This window comes from Equus przewalskii, chromosome 10, assembly GCF_037783145.1.
Source record: "Equus przewalskii isolate Varuska chromosome 10, EquPr2, whole genome shotgun sequence".
In the NCBI taxonomy this organism is placed as follows: domain Eukaryota; kingdom Metazoa; phylum Chordata; class Mammalia; order Perissodactyla; family Equidae; genus Equus; species Equus przewalskii.
The window spans coordinates 51,501,159-51,517,198 of NC_091840.1; the positions used below are offsets into that span (position 1 = coordinate 51,501,159).

Here is a 16,040-nt window from a genome sequence, read left to right on the forward strand (position 1 = left end):
ACAAATAAGGGTCTCGTGTTCTCATCAAATAGGGACACCACGACATTAATATAGGATGAGAATATAGACAGGAAATACACAAACGAAGAAATAGAAGTTATCAATAAATACAATAAATTCTTCAACTTCATTAATTGGTAATGAAATGAATACAAATTGAAATAATGAAAACTTTGACAATCCAATTTGCAAAGATGAAACAATTAGTCAATGTGCTAATTGTGCAGCGAAACTGGCACTTAAACACCACGGTGAGAGTGGAATTTGGTATAGACTTTCTGGAGGGCAATTTGACAAAACATATCAAAAATCCTAAAATATGGATGCATTTGACTGAGTGATATCACTTCTAGGCACTTTTTTAAAAAGGCATAACCATGATTTTTGGCACATATTTATCCCTAGGTATGTTCCTCACAGTATTGCTTATAGTAGTGAAAAATGAGAACTTACTTAAATGTATTATAAGAAATCAATTAAATAATTACACGGGCATATGCAGCCGTCATTTATTAAATATTGAATGAAATATATTTTGTGACATATACAAGGTCCTGCCAAGGCATATTCACAATGCCTTAGTATGTTTTTGAGTGCAAACATCAAGTTACAGATCAGTATGTATGTAGCTATCAATTAGGTAAAAATATTTAGAAAAAAGGCTGCCTGAAAATGTTAACAGTTGGGGCCGGCCCCATGGCTGAGTGGTTTAGTTCGCGTGCTCCGGTTTGGCGGCCTAGGGTTCGGATCCTGGGCGCAGACATGGCACCGCTCGTTAGGCCATGTTGAGGCGGCGTCCTACATGTCACAACTAGAAGGACCCACAACTAAAATATACAACTATGTACTGGGGGGGATTTGGGGAGAAAAAAGCAGAAAAAAAAAATGAAGGTTAGCAACAGTTGTTAGTTCAGGTGCCAATCTTTAAAAAAAGAAAACAAAAAAGTTAACAGTCATCCTCTCTGGGTGATGGGATTGCTAGTGGATTTACTTCTTCATGCTTTTTTGTAATTCCCAAAATAAATAACTAAACTTTTGTTTATAGGTTAAAACATTATTTTTAAAAGGGTGGATAAAGAAACATAAGGACTAAAAAGTGACCTTTGGTCTTAGTGACATGGAGGTGACTTTGCCACAGTGGGGTGGGCTGTGATGGTAGTGGGTAGGACAGTCATTGGCTACGGACTGGAAACTCTTCTAGAAGGGTTTTCAAGAAGCTTGACTGAGAAGGGAAAGAAGGAGATACAGTGGTGGCTAGAGGGGTAGCTGGGTCACGGTGGAGATTTTTCTTTCTAGGATGGAAAGGACCTGAGCATGTTTATAGGCTAAGAAGAAGGAGCAGTAAGGAAAGGGAGGGCAAAGCTGGAGAAAAGAGAACTGACAACAGCTGCAGAAGAGCCCAGAGGAGATGGAAGGGAAGAGGGTTGAGCGATGCCCACGATCTGGTTGAGGTGGGAGGTCATAGGTTTGCTGTGGCTCTAACTACATGGATGTAGTATTTATTCCAGAAGGTCTCAGCAACCTGAGCATACAGACAGAGTAGGTGGCTTGATCTGAAGTGAGTGTCTGCCTGGTGGGTGGTATGGGGGAGTTGAGGGTGTCTGAGTACAGGGTTCAGGTGTAACATGGGACCCAAGGACCAGCTGAGAAGAGAAGTGAAGTCTGGAGAGGCCATCAGATAGGGAGAAAATGGCTGGGCCCTATGTCTGTATCAGTAAGGGAATCTAGATCAATAGTTACCAATAAGGGCAAAGGGAAAGGGCAGCAGTGGGGGCCGTGAGGCTGAAAGAGCTGGTTTGATTTGGTCAAAGGCTGGGCTCTTGTTTAGGGGTCTGGCTGCTCTGTAGAGCAGGGGGATGACAACATGTATGCATTTTGTAGTTAGCTGGGTGTCTTAGGTCCTCAGACGGCCAGTAAGTAGAGGGCAGAGCTTACTTCATAGTGCCTTACTTATGCCAGTTGGTGCTCCATATTTCAAACAGATTGATTGGAAAGCAGATTCTTCTTCAATCACAAAGGCCCACTTCAATAGCAAAGGCTCCGAACGGCTCTGAAATCCCTTTCTCTGAACACCCTCCCCGCTGGGCTCCCAGCCACCTGCCTGTTTGAATATCCTCAGTTGCCGTTCTACCCAGTACTTACAGAGAAGGACCTTCCTGCCAAGTTGGAGGTCTTGACAACCTCTGTCACGCTGACGTTCAGGCATGTGTGGTCTGGAAGGGGAGCAGCAGTTGGGGGGCAGTGGGTGGGCCCTGAAACTGGGAGGAATGAGATGGGGGGTGGGTGGCTGTGAATGGACCTCCAGGGAAGTAGAGGAATTGGAGATTCTAGGTCCTAAGAAGACCTCCATGGACCCACCCAATTTTAATCCCTGCCCATGCCTGTTCAGCCCCCACTTCCTGACTCCACCTTGGTCCTAGCCAAGTTCCCTCCTGATCATCTACCTCCCTTCCCTGGTGAATCCACAAAGTTTTTGCATCCTCAGGCATAGCAGCCATCACCAATCTCAATCCCTTTCTTCACTTCCTTCTGAACCCCTTTTTCAATGGAAGAAAGTTATGTTGAAGTTCCCCACAGCTACTAGGCATGCTAAGAATGGAAGGAACACCTGGCCCAGGAGGTTACCCAGGAGGTTATCTATAGCAGAGGCACCAAGGAGGTGTAGGAGGGCGCTGGTCCGAACAGGTTGAGAGCGTTTTCTTGACTTTCATGATAGTGCATAATGTGTCAAGAATCATTATTGTGTGACTGCTACCAAGCTTTCTTGTTCTTGTCCTTCTCTCTCTGTCTGCTCTGCTTTCCCAGCTCCTCACCTTCAGTGTCACTGCCTGGAAGGGCCTTCAGGACCAGCCCAGTGGCCCGCAGGGAAACGGTGACCTCTTGGGCCCGGTGGCTGAGCAGGGCCTGGAAAGGAGGATGCAGGCACAGAGGGGGGTCCTCAGGACTACCCTGTCCCCATGCATCCTCACGTCAACAGTCTCGCTTCCATCCCTGCCCCAAGAGTCTTGTCTGTGTCATTAATGTCCAACAAGGGGCTAGGGGACAAAGGCTTAGAGCATTAGCCCCAGGGGGTATGTTTAGCCTTCTAGACCCAAAGGACGACATCTCCAATGCATCTGGTCAGCTAGTGACGAAGGTATTTTTGAGCTGAGGGACAGCCCCTTTGTTCCTTAAATCAGATCCCCTCTTCATCTACATGTAAGGCCACGCATAACCCTCCCATCCCTGCAAAACTCTCCAAAGGCTGGGAAACTGGGGGCAGTGTCAAGAAAAGGGCAGAAGTTTCCTCTGGCTTTGTCTGCTTCCCCCGCCAAATGTCCCTGACACCTGCTTCCAGCTGTACCTCCTGACCACGCCCATGCCCACTGACCTTCTGGTAGCAGATGGAGAGCTCAGCCCCTGGGCCCTCAGCCACGCCTTTCCTCCTGGGTGAAAAACCATCTGGGGGATGAAGAGAATTGGTGAAGGTGGGAGGTGCCCATCGCTCCCCACCCGGCTTCCCTACCTCACTGAGCTGGTAGCTAAGCTGAGGAATTTTCACAGCATCTCTCCCTGGATGGAAAGGCAGCACCCCTGAGGTGAGCTTGGAGGGAGCCAAGGGCACCCTGGTACTCAGCAGAGATGGGATGGAGGGATCATTAGATGAGAAGTGGGAGGATGTCCTGGAAATGGGGCTTGAGGAAGCTGAGTCAGGGTGAGCTTTGCAAAAGGGGGAGCAGATGCTCACCTTTGGGGAGTTTGGAGTCTTGGATCTTCACCGTCAGTTCAGTGAGGAAAATGTCCTCTGGAGGGTCTTGGCTCAGGTCACCGAAGAAGATCTGGAGGGAGGGGAGGACAAAGGAGGTTTGGAGAAAGCTGACTGTCTGCCAGAGGCAGCTCCCCCTCTGAACCCCTGAGCCCAAGGATGAAGATGGTTGGGGAGCGTCCAGAAGCAGGGCAGGGCTCCTCCCATCCCTTCTGCTAAGGCTAGATTCTGAGCTGCATCCATTGATTATCTGGGTCTGACTTTGTCCATTTCTACAGAAATATAATATATGTATAAACAGTAGAATAAACTATTATTGAAACCCAAACTGCCTGTAACTACTACTGTCTAAATGGGGAGGGCAGGAGCAGGGCACAAAATTCACATGGAGGGGTAAAAAAATCTCTTGTAGACACCGGTAGGGGAGGATGAAAGGGTGAGGGCCAGAGAGGAGAACTTGACAGTCCTCGACAGGCACAGAGAAGCCTGGGGTCGGGGGAGGGAAGGGCTAGGGAGAGCTGACTGCTCTCGTGAGATCCAGGGGAAATTTGGGGGGAGGAATGGCTCCCGAAGGAAGAGGGGCAGAGAAACGGGGAGAGGCAAGGTGTGGGCAGGGTGGGGCGAGAGAGAGGATGTCGGAACAACAGGGAAGAGTGGCCACAGGATTTTTGAAAACAGGGATGGAGAGAGAGAAAAGTGGCCTCAGAAAGCTGGGTGCTGGCCTGGCACTCACAGCGAGGCCTTCGTGTTCTCCTGTTGCCTGTGAACAGTTTCACAGACGCCAACACTGTTAGGCAAGGTCACTTGGTGACCGAGATGGGTCAAGACAGAAACCTGACCACGCCACAGTTACATCCAAACACAGGCAAAAATGTGAACACCATGCAGGCCACACCCTCTACTCTTCTATCCCCGCAAATATGAGCAACTGATGCTCCTCAGAATCAAAGGATTATGGTGAGAGTACTGAGATGCCCAGTTGTAGAATGACTTCTACTTCCTGACAGCATCTGATCCACAGCGAAGTCCTGCTTTTTGGAACCATCCCCCAAATCACCCAACATAAGCCCGAATCCTATAACAGGTTCTTTCTAACAGCCTCTTGCTGAGATGCCTCATGGCGCTCCGTGGTGTGCGCTCCCCTCACTGCAGCAAGTCGGCAAACCCAGCTCTGTCCAGACACAGGTGTGCTCTGGGGCCTTTGGCCGAAGGGCACCAATGGATGACGAATCTTCGATTTCAAGTTATTTGCATTGCTGAGATGTTTACTCCCTTCACCAGTCTCAGAGTTTTTTTCCATTTGTTTGTTTTGTGTTGCTTTGGTTTGTATTTTGGAAATCAAGAAAAAGGCCTAAATCCCTCATTTAGGTCAAAACAGGGAAGGCGATAAAGAAAAGACCTATCACAGGTGCAGAGTGAAGAACAAGAATTCAGTGAGACAGGAGGCTGGAGGCGAGGCGCCGGGAGGAACAGGCCCCCAGGCACTCACAGAAATCTCAGGGGGACTGGGTCTCCCCTACGACGTGGACTGGGGAGTCAAGCAAATATTCGTTAGACTTTTACTAGCAGGGTGACCCCAAGTGAATTCCGGGATCACTTATCTATGTCCAAGTCTATATCGCAGAGGTTTGCTGCGGGAATATGAGTGGGTTGGGTCTCTGGGTGAACAGGAGCACAAAGGCATGAAGGAACAAGGGTTGGAGACCCGGGGGGGCTAGAGTCCCTTTTGTTGAGACCTTATTCTGCACTGGACCCTCTGGCAGGCACTTGACACACACGATCTCATTTATCCCTCACAGAAACCCTCGGAGGTGGGATCTCAGCCTCATCTTAGGGACCTGGAAACTGAGGCTTGGGGTGTTAAGTAACTTGCCCAGGGTCACAGGCTGCAAAGCTGGGGCTTTAATGCGAGTTCTCAAGGACTGGAATCCTTCGTGGGCTCACCTCCTGGCCCTCGTCTCCCCCATCTCTTTACTATATCTTTCTACTCATCTGAATTCTCACAAAAACCCTAAGGAAGGTGAAGATTACTATTCCCATTTTAAAGACAGGGAAAATTAATTGTAGAGAGAGAGGTGGAGCCCATGATCACGCAGCCAGCAAGCAAAGCCATGCACTTTTTATAATCCCACATTGCCTCTAACTCCACACGCACTCCTCCTGGCCGGTCCTTCAGTACCACGTCGACTGGTCCTCCGATTTACACACACACTACTTATTGTGTTAATAGCAGGAGATTCAAAGATGAACAAAGTACAGTCCCTTATCTCAAGGGACTCACAGTTTTGGCGGGGAGCGACACATGTCTGCAGGTATATGGTAGGTACAGTGGTAGACGAGATGCCAGAGCTGTGCCCAGAGCATCATGAAGTCACAGAGGAGAAGCACCACTCTGGGTGGGAGGTGACAGGACCAGAGGTGAGGCAGTTTTGCTGGAGGATGTGAGGAGGTGAGGTGGGGGAAAGGTGGGCGTTCCAGGTTAGGGCACAGCATGAGCCAAGGCTTGGAGGTGGCAGCATCAGGGCATGTGTGGAAAACGAAGACAGAATGAAGGGGCAAAGAAGCATCTCTGAATGTGACAGAGAAGGGAGGGAGGTCAGAAAGGTGAGAGGAGAACCAGGAGAGAGGGTCACAGAAGTGAAGGGCAGGTGGGCTTCACGAAGCGGGAGATGCATGCCTTGATTCTTGTAAGTGTGACACAGACCTAGATGTTTTACATTTAATTGTATACACAAAGGAAAAAAGTGTAGTGGTCCACTGTGTCCAATGCAGTAGGGGGCCCAGTAAGAAAGGACAGAAGGACATCCTTCAGGCCTGGCAATTTGGAGGTCACTGGCAAGAATGGTTTTAGAAGAGCCAGACCGCCACGGTTTGGGGATCAAGTGAGACATAAGGAATGGCCATGGTGAATCAGACGGTCTGACCCCACACCTCCGGCTCCGGGTGGACGCGTGACCCATCTCCTTGGTCACAGTGATGGGTATAGGGCTAAGCACTTGCCTTAGTCCTGGGACTTTTGCTGCAACTATTGGAAAAGGGAAGGCCTCTTTTCACTGGGGTTGCTAAGCTAGAAAAATGTGGACCTGGAACTGCTGGGGTGGTCTTGTCACCAAGATGAGAGACAAAGCGAGCGAGAGAGGGGCGGTGCTGACGACACTGTTTGAGCTCTCAAATCCAAATTTTCTGAAGCCACATCAACCCTGCACTTCTCAGCAATGTGACCCAACAGATTTTCTCCTTTTCTTGAACCGATTTTTAAGATTTCTGTTACTTGCAACTAAAAGAGTCTTCCCCAATACAAAACTGGAACTCGGAGTGGAACTTTGTAAGTGAAGAGGACAAAATGAGGAAGCGACCGAGTCCAAGCGGGTGAGGGCAGTGAGGATCCGTCCACCTCTGGCTGGACATTTGGGAATCCCCACTGTACAGCCGCGCTGCCCGCCATCCCTCAGGACTCAGACCATGTGCCTGCTGAGGCCGGGGCTTCAAGGAGCTACATAGAATAAAGCCAGGATGTAGGTGTGTGTTGGCCACTTCCTGTGGTCTGCAGTAAGGGTCACTAAGAAAGCGACAATGGTCAGTAGAAGCCAAATTGCCAGGCCCGAAGGATGTCCTTCTGTCCTTTCTTACTGGGCCCCCTACTGCACTGGACACAGTGGACCACTACACTTTTTCCTTTGTGTATACAATTAAATGTAAAACATCTAGGTCTGTGTCACAATTACAAGAATCAAGGCATGCATCTCCCCCTTCGTGAAGCCCACCTGCCCTTCACTTCTGTGACCCTCTCTCCTGGTTCTCCTCTCACCTTTCTCAGAGCAGAGAGGGGAGAAAGCCTTCCAGGAGCCGTCCTTTCTGCCTGTATCAGCTGACAAGAGCTGGCTAATCTTGGGAACTAAAGGATTTAAGGAGCCGAGTTCCCTGCCACCATTCAATGCCAGTAAAGGTATGGAGCTTGAAAACAGGTAGGAGACAAGACTGAGACCTGGAAAAAGTCTGCCCCTCGGGACCTCCCCTCCCAAGACCCATGACTATGCACACCCTCAAAAGGAAAATAAATGGAAGCCTCACCATCTGGGAAGGTTGTTTTGTTTGTTTTAGGTTATAAAGACAGAATGAAGGGGAAGAAGAAGGGGTGGGGGGAGGTCCAGGAGGAGGTGGTAGCAGATGGGCGAAGGGCACAGATGGAGGGGTTTCTCCTGAATGGAGGCAGTCCACATGCACTGGTGAAGAACGTGACAACCTGAATGGTTGTGGATGCATTTCTAGGTGTGGACGGAAGTCTGGGGAGACCAATGGCCGCCATTATTTTTTCAGTGGAGTGGGTGGAAAAGTCATGGGCTGAAAGTGAAGAACTTGAGGAAGGCGGTAAAGATTTTAACAGCCATTGTTCCAGGGGAAGAGGGAGCTTGCCAAGAGAGCGCTGTGGGCCGAGCTGAGGCTGGACACCATGAATGTGTAGGGACGTCAAGCCAAAGGGCTTTGGATTTTTTTCCAGGTGGTGCTCAGAAGCTTGTGTTTAGCACAAGGTAAGGTGCACTGCAGCACTGCTCTGGGTGTGGGTTTTGCTGGGAGGGGAGACAGCAGGGAAGGGATGCTGAGGAAGTGAGGGGTGAGGAGAGAGAGCGAGTCAGATTGGCAGGAAGGAGAGGGAGGCAGCAGGCAGCTGATGGGCACTGAGAAAATGGAAGGCCCTGCAGGTCTCTATGAGGTCAACCAGAGGTGTGGGGGGAGAGGTGAGGGAGCCTGGGAGGGATAGGAGTTTGTGATCAGAGACTAGAAAAGCAGAGATTAAGGTTTCTGAGGTAAAGCAATTCCTGGTGATAACGTCCATACCAGCCTATCTCCAATTCTCAATCCTCCGTAGGGATCAAAGACCAAGGAGAATCCTTCCCCAGGAAGACCTGCTTCTGCCTGGACTTGAGGTCTTGGAAGTCAATAATGATCTCACTCACCCAGACATTAAGAAGGTAAAGTTAACAACAAGAGCGTCGGGGTGATGACTTTATGACTTGCACCCTAGTAACTTGTGTCTCCCCAGGGTATTTAGGTTGTGGGGTCCTGGGCTCCAGTAGGCTGACACGGTATCCTTGGAGCTCCAGGTGGGGAGCTTACCTTGACCGTGTAGATCTGGAAATAGATGGGTTGGGTGCCCATGCGAACATAGTAGGTGATGACATCCAGGATGAAGGGGTCCACGGTCCGGGATGAGCCAAGGGAGGGAGGCTGTGAGGGAGACAGAGAATGTCTTCAGCCACCTTCCTCCATGTTGCTGTGGGAGGTACCACTTTCTCCATAGAGAAGCTCCCACTCCCCCACATACCCTCTGTGATGCACTAACCCAGCTGGTCCTTCAGCATCGTCCAAGCCTTTCCTATCACCCAACTGCCACTCCTAGTCAAATCCAAAACCTATCCAAAGCCCCATCTCCCCAGGCATTTCAAGTGCCCAAAGACATATTGGTCACTGCTATGTGTAAGGCACGTGCTGGGTGCTTGGAGTAGACAAGATGCTTGAGATTTAACTAATGATGAGAGAGTCTGGACTGGGTTCTGGGTTTGGTTTAGCTACTCACTAGCCAGGTAACCTTGGGCATGAGAGTTTGAACTAGATGATCTGATGTTCTCTTTCAGTTCTTATTGTATCTGAATATATTAATAAACTAATTAATGTTTACATCTTATTGGAAAAGGACTAGTGCCATGTCCTTTAGACTTCCCCATATGATTATAAAGCAAAATGATAGGGGTTTTTTAAGATAAATAGAACAGAACATCTACAAAGAATCTGATAGTATTCAGAGTCGGAAAGAAGCTCAGAGCTTATCTCATCCATCTCACATCTGATCCTATAATACCTCTTCTAATTCTCACGTCTGGCCTATTGAAATATTGTGCCCCTCAGAAAGGTCACACTGAGGAACTAGGAGCTTATTCTAATAATGCTGTCATTGCTTACACTATTTCCAGTCTCTTCATGTGGAAGCTGCTTGTAGAGTAAGTGTAAGGGCCATATGAATTGTTAAGTATAAGGGAAAAGTGAGCATGGAGAAACCAAAATCCTACATGTGTCCTGGCAGGGGAAAAAAGCTACTAATAAAGGATCATAAATGAGACCTGCATCCAATGTTCCTCCTGTGATATTGTCGAAGTCGGGGAAAAGGTTTTTTAATACCCAGCTAAACAGTCTTTCACATATATGCAAAGATACTTTCAGATAAGCAATAATTCAGAAAACATGCCTCCCTCCAATATCTTACTAGAATAAAAGATCTAAGAAGGCATCCCAATCAATCAGGCAATAAAGCAACGTGGAGATCTCAGTGAAGTGGCAAGTTAGAAAATAACAAGTGAAAATTGACAAGTTCCTTTTAAACTAGCAGCAACTACTACCCAAATATTATGGGAGAAAGACACCATCCACAACTGCAAGAAAAAACTATCAAACATGTGGAATAAATTTAGCAAGAAATGCATAAAAGCTTCATGATGAAAACTGTATGACTATCCTGAGGGATATACAAGAAGACGTTAATAAATGAAGAGCTACACTTGCTTCCAGAGGAGGTGCCTTAATACACTAAGGATGCTAATTCTTCTCCAAATTTCAATCAAAATCCCAATGGGATTTAAAAAAAAAACTCGACAATGAAATTCTAAAGTTTATCTGGAAAGACAGATAAACAAGCATAGTCTGAAAAGTTTTGAAGAAGAAAAGTAATGGGGTAGGCTTACTCTGCCAGACATTAAAGTATAAAAGCACTCATTTGTACAGAAATGAATAGATAAATGAGAAAGAATAGGTATCCGGAAATAAATTCAAGCAGATGTAAGAATTTAGTAAATGATAAAAGTGGCAATTCAAATTGATGGGGTAAGACAGTTTGTGCAATAAATAGCTTTAGGACAACTGGCTAAACATTTGGAAAGAAATAAAATTCCATACTTCACACTAAACACTGAAATTAATTGCAGGTAGTTTCTTTAAGTATAAAAATTGAGACATTAAAAGGTTAGGTGAATTACTGGTGAAAATTTATTTAATCTTGGATATAATTTAATCAGTGGAGAAGGCTTTTCAAAGCATGAGTCCAAAGGCAGAAATGATACAGAATAAAAGTGCTATCCACGTATTGCTACATAAAAATATTAAACTTCTGTAAGTCAAAAAAACCTACTAAAAAACTGAAAGGCAAATAACGAAGTGGAGAAAAATATCTACAACACATATGACAGCGAAAAGGGTAAGATTCTCTTAATGTGTAAAGACCATTTCAAATCGTAAAAGATGACTTCCCTCCCCCACAGGCCGAGATTGGGGGTGGTACTCTGGTTTGTGGTGAGGACGACGTGTCTGGAATCAAGCTGCCTGGTTCCAAGTGGGACTCCACTACCGATTTTGTTACTTTGGGCAAGTTCGTCCTCTCTTTGTGCCTCAGCTGCTGGATCTGTAAAATGGGTGTATGGCAACAGGTGCACCTGCCGACAAGGGGACCTCCTTGGTTGGGCGGCTGCACGTGAGTGCCTAGACAGTGCCTGGCATGTGGAAGTGCTCAGGAAGCATTAGCTATAACAATCACAGAGAAATTAGCACAGGAAACTCACAAAGGAAGGAATACAATTGGCCCACACACTTATGAAAGAATGTTCTGCTTCGTCTCTCCCATGGTGGTCCTGTCCAAAGTAGGCGCCCAGTAAGTGTTCCGAGTGAATTCCAACCACTAGCTGCTTAGGGCTCCTCTTCCTGCCTCACCCCACCTTGGGGCCCCCTGGGCTAACTCTTGAGGTCAGGGGTCAAGGGCAACATCTGGCATGGCCCCCTCCCACATCCCTCCCACCCTCCCTCCCTCGCTGCCCCTACCATCTCTGCCAGCTTGTGGATGGCCGGGCACAGGGTGTTGACGGTGTTCTGGTACCAGGGATCTGCACGGCCCAGGAACGCAGCCAGCTCTCCAAGCTCCGGCTGCCTGGATGCTGCGGGCTTCTGGGGACAAGGGGATGGGACAGAGCCGTCAGGCCCTCTCTCTGGCACTCTCCTCCTGGTTAGAGGGCCCCCAGGTACAAGTCCTAGGCAAACTAACTTTGGGAATGTGGTCCAATCACTTAGCCTCTCGAGGCCTCCATTTCGGCTCTGTGTGAAGGCTGTTCTGTTTTATACCTCAGATGAAGCTGGAATACCCCTCACTGAGGGCCACTTGGCAGGGACACTGAAAAATGGTCATCAGCCTTAAAAGGGGAGAGACAAGTATTGCTTTGAATTTAATGCTCCCCAGTGAGAAGCAGAGTGGGCAACAGAAACGAAAGCCAGCAAGTGTGGCTGCATCTCCCCCAACAGATCAATGGGCTCCCACCGCCTGAAGTGTCCTTTTATGTGACCCCAGGAAGCATGCTGTGTGTGCGTGTGTGTGAGCCCCTCTTTGAGGAGAGGCTTGCAATTAATTCCATTAGAAAAGCAAAACAAGAACCAGCCATGGGCAGGCTGCCACAGCGAGAGAACATCTCTCTGGCCGTGTTCAGCCCACAGCCCGTGTCCATGGCTTCCGGAACGGAAGACCTCTAAGGTTCCTCCTAGCTCCATGTCCTAGAGAAGGGTGATCCTGGAGCCAGGGGACACGAGGCTGCAGTGTGTCCCTGTCCAGCCCCTGACCCAGCCCCCTGCTCCTGACAGCCCCTCCAGGCGGTCCCCCAGTTCTCCCCCTCCCCCCGCCCCGCCCCTGTCCAGCCACCTTAGCCGCCAGCACCGGGATATAGTACAGCTGCAGGCTGAGTCTGGGGGTGAGGCAGAACTTCTGGGTCTCTCGTTTCCTGGCAAAGGGCAGCAGAGCATAGGGGTAAGGGCAGAAGTTTTGGCTTCAAGCACACTTGGTTCCACATCCCAGCTCTGCTATTTAGTATCTCTTGACTTTGGGCAAGTTACCCAGTCTCTCTGAGCCTCTGCTCTCTCGTCTCTCGAACGGGTGCAGTAAAGCAGTGAGGGCAGGGCTCCGTGAAGGCCAAGAACAGGGTGGGGGGCGGGGGACACTGTGCTCCATCCACCCCCAGCCGGCACTGGCCTCTGCCTCCTGACCCTCGCTGACCATTCCCTGATCCTTCACGAGTCCATGCCAGGCCCACCTGTGCCCCCCTCAGCCCCAGTCCCCAGCCGCCCCCCTCGGGGCCCTACCTGAGGCTGTGGTAGGCCTGGGCCAGGCGCCCCAGCATCCTGTCGTCCCCCAGCACCAGCACCCGGGCCGTGTGCAGCCGGGAGACCCCGGGCAGCAGTTCCCCGTCCCCGTCGGGCCTGCCTGTCCTCCGGTGCAGCCCTGGGGGCCCGTCCCAGCCGCCGAGCATTAAGAGGTCCAGGGGCCATGCCCGCTTCTTCATGCCCCCTTTGCGCTGCAGCCCCCCATGCTCCATCTCAGGGCTGCTGGGTGTGAGCAGCTCGTCAGCCCCCAAAGGAAGGTCCCGCTCGATCCCACTGTCAGTGGACAGTACCGACACCCGGGCCAACTCCCGGTCTGGCAGGAGGCCCTGCAGATCCAAAGCCTCCAGGTCAGCACTGAGGCGCATTTGGGATCGTGGGCGCAGGAAGAGCACCAGTTCCTTCCCTGGGATGCAGAGGACAAGGGGACCGTCAGCGTGCAGAGGGTACATGAGGCTGGCAGGGCCTCACTCAGAGATGTCTGTGGCTCCATGTTTCTCAAACGCTGTGTAGCTGAACAGAAGCCCCACAAGATGCTCCACAAAGGAACAGAGGTTCTGTGGCCAACAAAGATTGAGAAACCTGCACTCTCTTTCCACCTCTTGTTGAGTTCCATTAGTAAACATGTTAAAGGCTCTGAGAAGTCCTGCGGTAAAGAAGTCAGCTTAACCCAGTACGTCTGAGTTTAGCTGACCCTGGAGTCCTCTGGTTTGAATTTCCTCATTAGCATCCTCTATTCTCCTACTCCCTGTAGCTTCCAGTGGGACACAGATAACAGACCATCAGCTCCTGGAAAACTTCCAGGCTTTTCTAATCCACCTTCACTTCATTTCCCACCAGGACACTGAGGCCCAGAGAGAGAACTGAGTCCATCTAGGGTGGCCCAGCACGTGAAAGGAACCACTTGAACACGGTTCACCAATCCAGCACTTCCCACCACAACCTGCGCCTCTGTCTCCCCCTCCCTCGAGAAGAGCCGGGGGACAGTGGGACGGGAACATCAGTGTGGACGGCAAGCGTCAGGTGAGGGTGAGTGAGTCTCTCTGGAAGGACCTGTGCTCCATGAACTGTAACTTCTTGTGACTGCTTCCTTCTTGGGGACGTGAATTGTCACTTTAAAGACACGGGAGGCCAGTGGCTAAGGCACTGAGCTGCTCTGACACAGAGAATGTGTGTCCTTCTTCTAGATGTGCGAGCAACTCAGGAACAAATAGCACACACAGACACACACACATCAGATACACATGCACACACACAGAGACACACACATAGATACACAGAGACACACACACAGATACGCAAGCAGACACACACACAACAGATACACATGCCACACACACAGAGACACACACACATACATACACAGAACACAGACACACACAGATACATTCACATAGACAAACACACAGATGCACACACAGAGACACAAACAGACACAAACCTATATACACCCTACATAGACACACAGACACACAAAGACCCCCCAGAAACACACACACACACACGCCACTCTTTCCAGCCAGCTCCCCACGGAGGAAGTCAAAGTCATGTAACTTACAGAGCTGCTCCTCATCCGTCCACAGGTGGAAGGTGATGTAGGGACTGGGCAGAGGGATGCTTGGTGGCCGGTCTTGCAGGGCGTCATGACCTGGGGAAGGAGCAGGCTGTGGAGACCACGCAGGAGAGGGCTGTGGGATTCTCCTCTGCCCTCCCCACCCCCACCCCAGCTCTGGTACAGGGCCTAGAAGGTGTGGCAGAGACCGCCTCCCACCCCCATCAGCTCATCCAGGGCCTGACACTTCCTGACGCTTCAGCGGTCCCCTCCTGCCCAAGAATGCTTGGCAGCTCCCTGTTTCCTGCAAACGTCCCAGCTCAGCCTTCGGGGCCCTTCACAAGCCAGCTCACAGTGGCTTTCCCAACCTTTTGTCCCACTGTTGGTCCCTGTCCCCCAGCTTTGGGCTGCAGCCACGCTGCCTGTCGCATTGTTCTGAGATGCCCCGCCCACATCCAGCCTGGGAAATGGCCTCTGTGTGTCTCAGGGCCTCGCCCAGCGGCTTGCACACAGCAGACACTCAGTTACCATTTGCTCCTGCGGGTAATGCTGAAGAGAGCTCGTGAGCTAGCCGCTAAAGGCAGCAGGAACCGTGCAGTCCGGGGAGAGACAAGGGCCAGCCCCTCCTGCTCTCCTCCTTCTGGAAGCCTTCCTGACCACTCCAGCCTACTGGCCGTTCCTCCCCACAGACCATCTTGGCTGCACAGTGGGCACATCTAACCTGTAGCCTTAGGATTTAACTTAAGGGAGAGCAACCAATGTTCACAGAACTTACTGCTGCCAGGCGCTAATCTCCTCCCCTTGCACACATTGCCATTGTCTCACCACATCCTGCCTGTGACCCTGGGCCACAGGTAATATTATTATCCTCACTTTACAGAGGAGGAGCCAGGGGCACAGACAGGTTAAGTAACTGGCCCAAGGTTACACAGTCAGTGGCTGAGCCAGAATTTGAGCCCAGGCCTCCTGGCTCCAGAGTCCATGCTCTAACCCATGACACTGTGGTCATAGGCATTGTCCCATGCTACCCCTTTAACAGCAGGGGCTCAGTGGGGGTGCTGGTTGGTCATTAAGATGCAGGAGGCAAGTGTCTGGATGTGGCTGGGATGGTGCAGGGGGCCCAGACCGGGTCGTGTCTCATCCATGCAGAGTTACTGCTGTGTTAGCAAGCGGTACCCAAAGGGAGTAAAGCCAGATTTGACCCTGGGGTTTGTCCCAGATTCAGGAGGAGGGAGGCTGCGTGGACAGACATCTCCAGATGTTAATCAGAGGCAGGACAACATACGAAAGCAAAGCGAAAGGATGGAAGACTGAGAAGATGGGGGGAATCTGGAGGCTGGGGCCATCCCACTGCCTCACCCTCCCTTTGGCAGCCTCCACCCTCCCTGGGCTGCCGAGGTCAAGCCCCAGGGCTGGCACCCTGACCTCTGCCCTGGTCTCCAGTCCTTAGGTGCTGTGTACCTATGGGTGACCTGTGTGTTCTGGGACATGCAGGCTGACAAATTCCACGGGTACTTTGGGCGACCACAGAACAGGACACAAATCAGAACAATCCTCCAACAG

At 50.3% G+C, this 16,040-nt stretch overlaps 1 protein-coding gene across 21 annotated transcripts in view; it reads right to left on the minus strand.

Annotated features, from left to right (window-relative positions):
* Positions 1-16,040, minus strand: part of PIK3R6 (phosphoinositide-3-kinase regulatory subunit 6) — a 53,312-nt gene that overhangs the window by 7,463 nt on the left and 29,809 nt on the right. For 12 of the 21 annotated variants that reach the window (XM_070563394.1, XM_070563401.1, XM_070563407.1 and 9 more), the window contains 9 exons: positions 14,484-14,573; positions 12,908-13,331; positions 12,471-12,549; positions 11,606-11,728; positions 8,861-8,971; positions 3,728-3,818; positions 3,371-3,441; positions 2,814-2,904; positions 2,143-2,258 (listed from right to left, as the gene is read on the minus strand). In XM_070563394.1, the coding sequence (XP_070419495.1) occupies positions 2,143-2,258; positions 2,814-2,904; positions 3,371-3,441; positions 3,728-3,818; positions 8,861-8,971; positions 11,606-11,728; positions 12,471-12,549; positions 12,908-13,331; positions 14,484-14,573 (1,196 nt within the window). The remainder of the gene's footprint in view (positions 1-2,142; positions 2,259-2,813; positions 2,905-3,370; positions 3,442-3,727; positions 3,819-8,860; positions 8,972-11,605; positions 11,729-12,470; positions 12,550-12,907; positions 13,332-14,483; positions 14,574-16,040) is intronic. The other 9 variants (XM_070563397.1, XM_070563404.1, XM_070563405.1 and 6 more) reach the window with 3 other exon arrangements.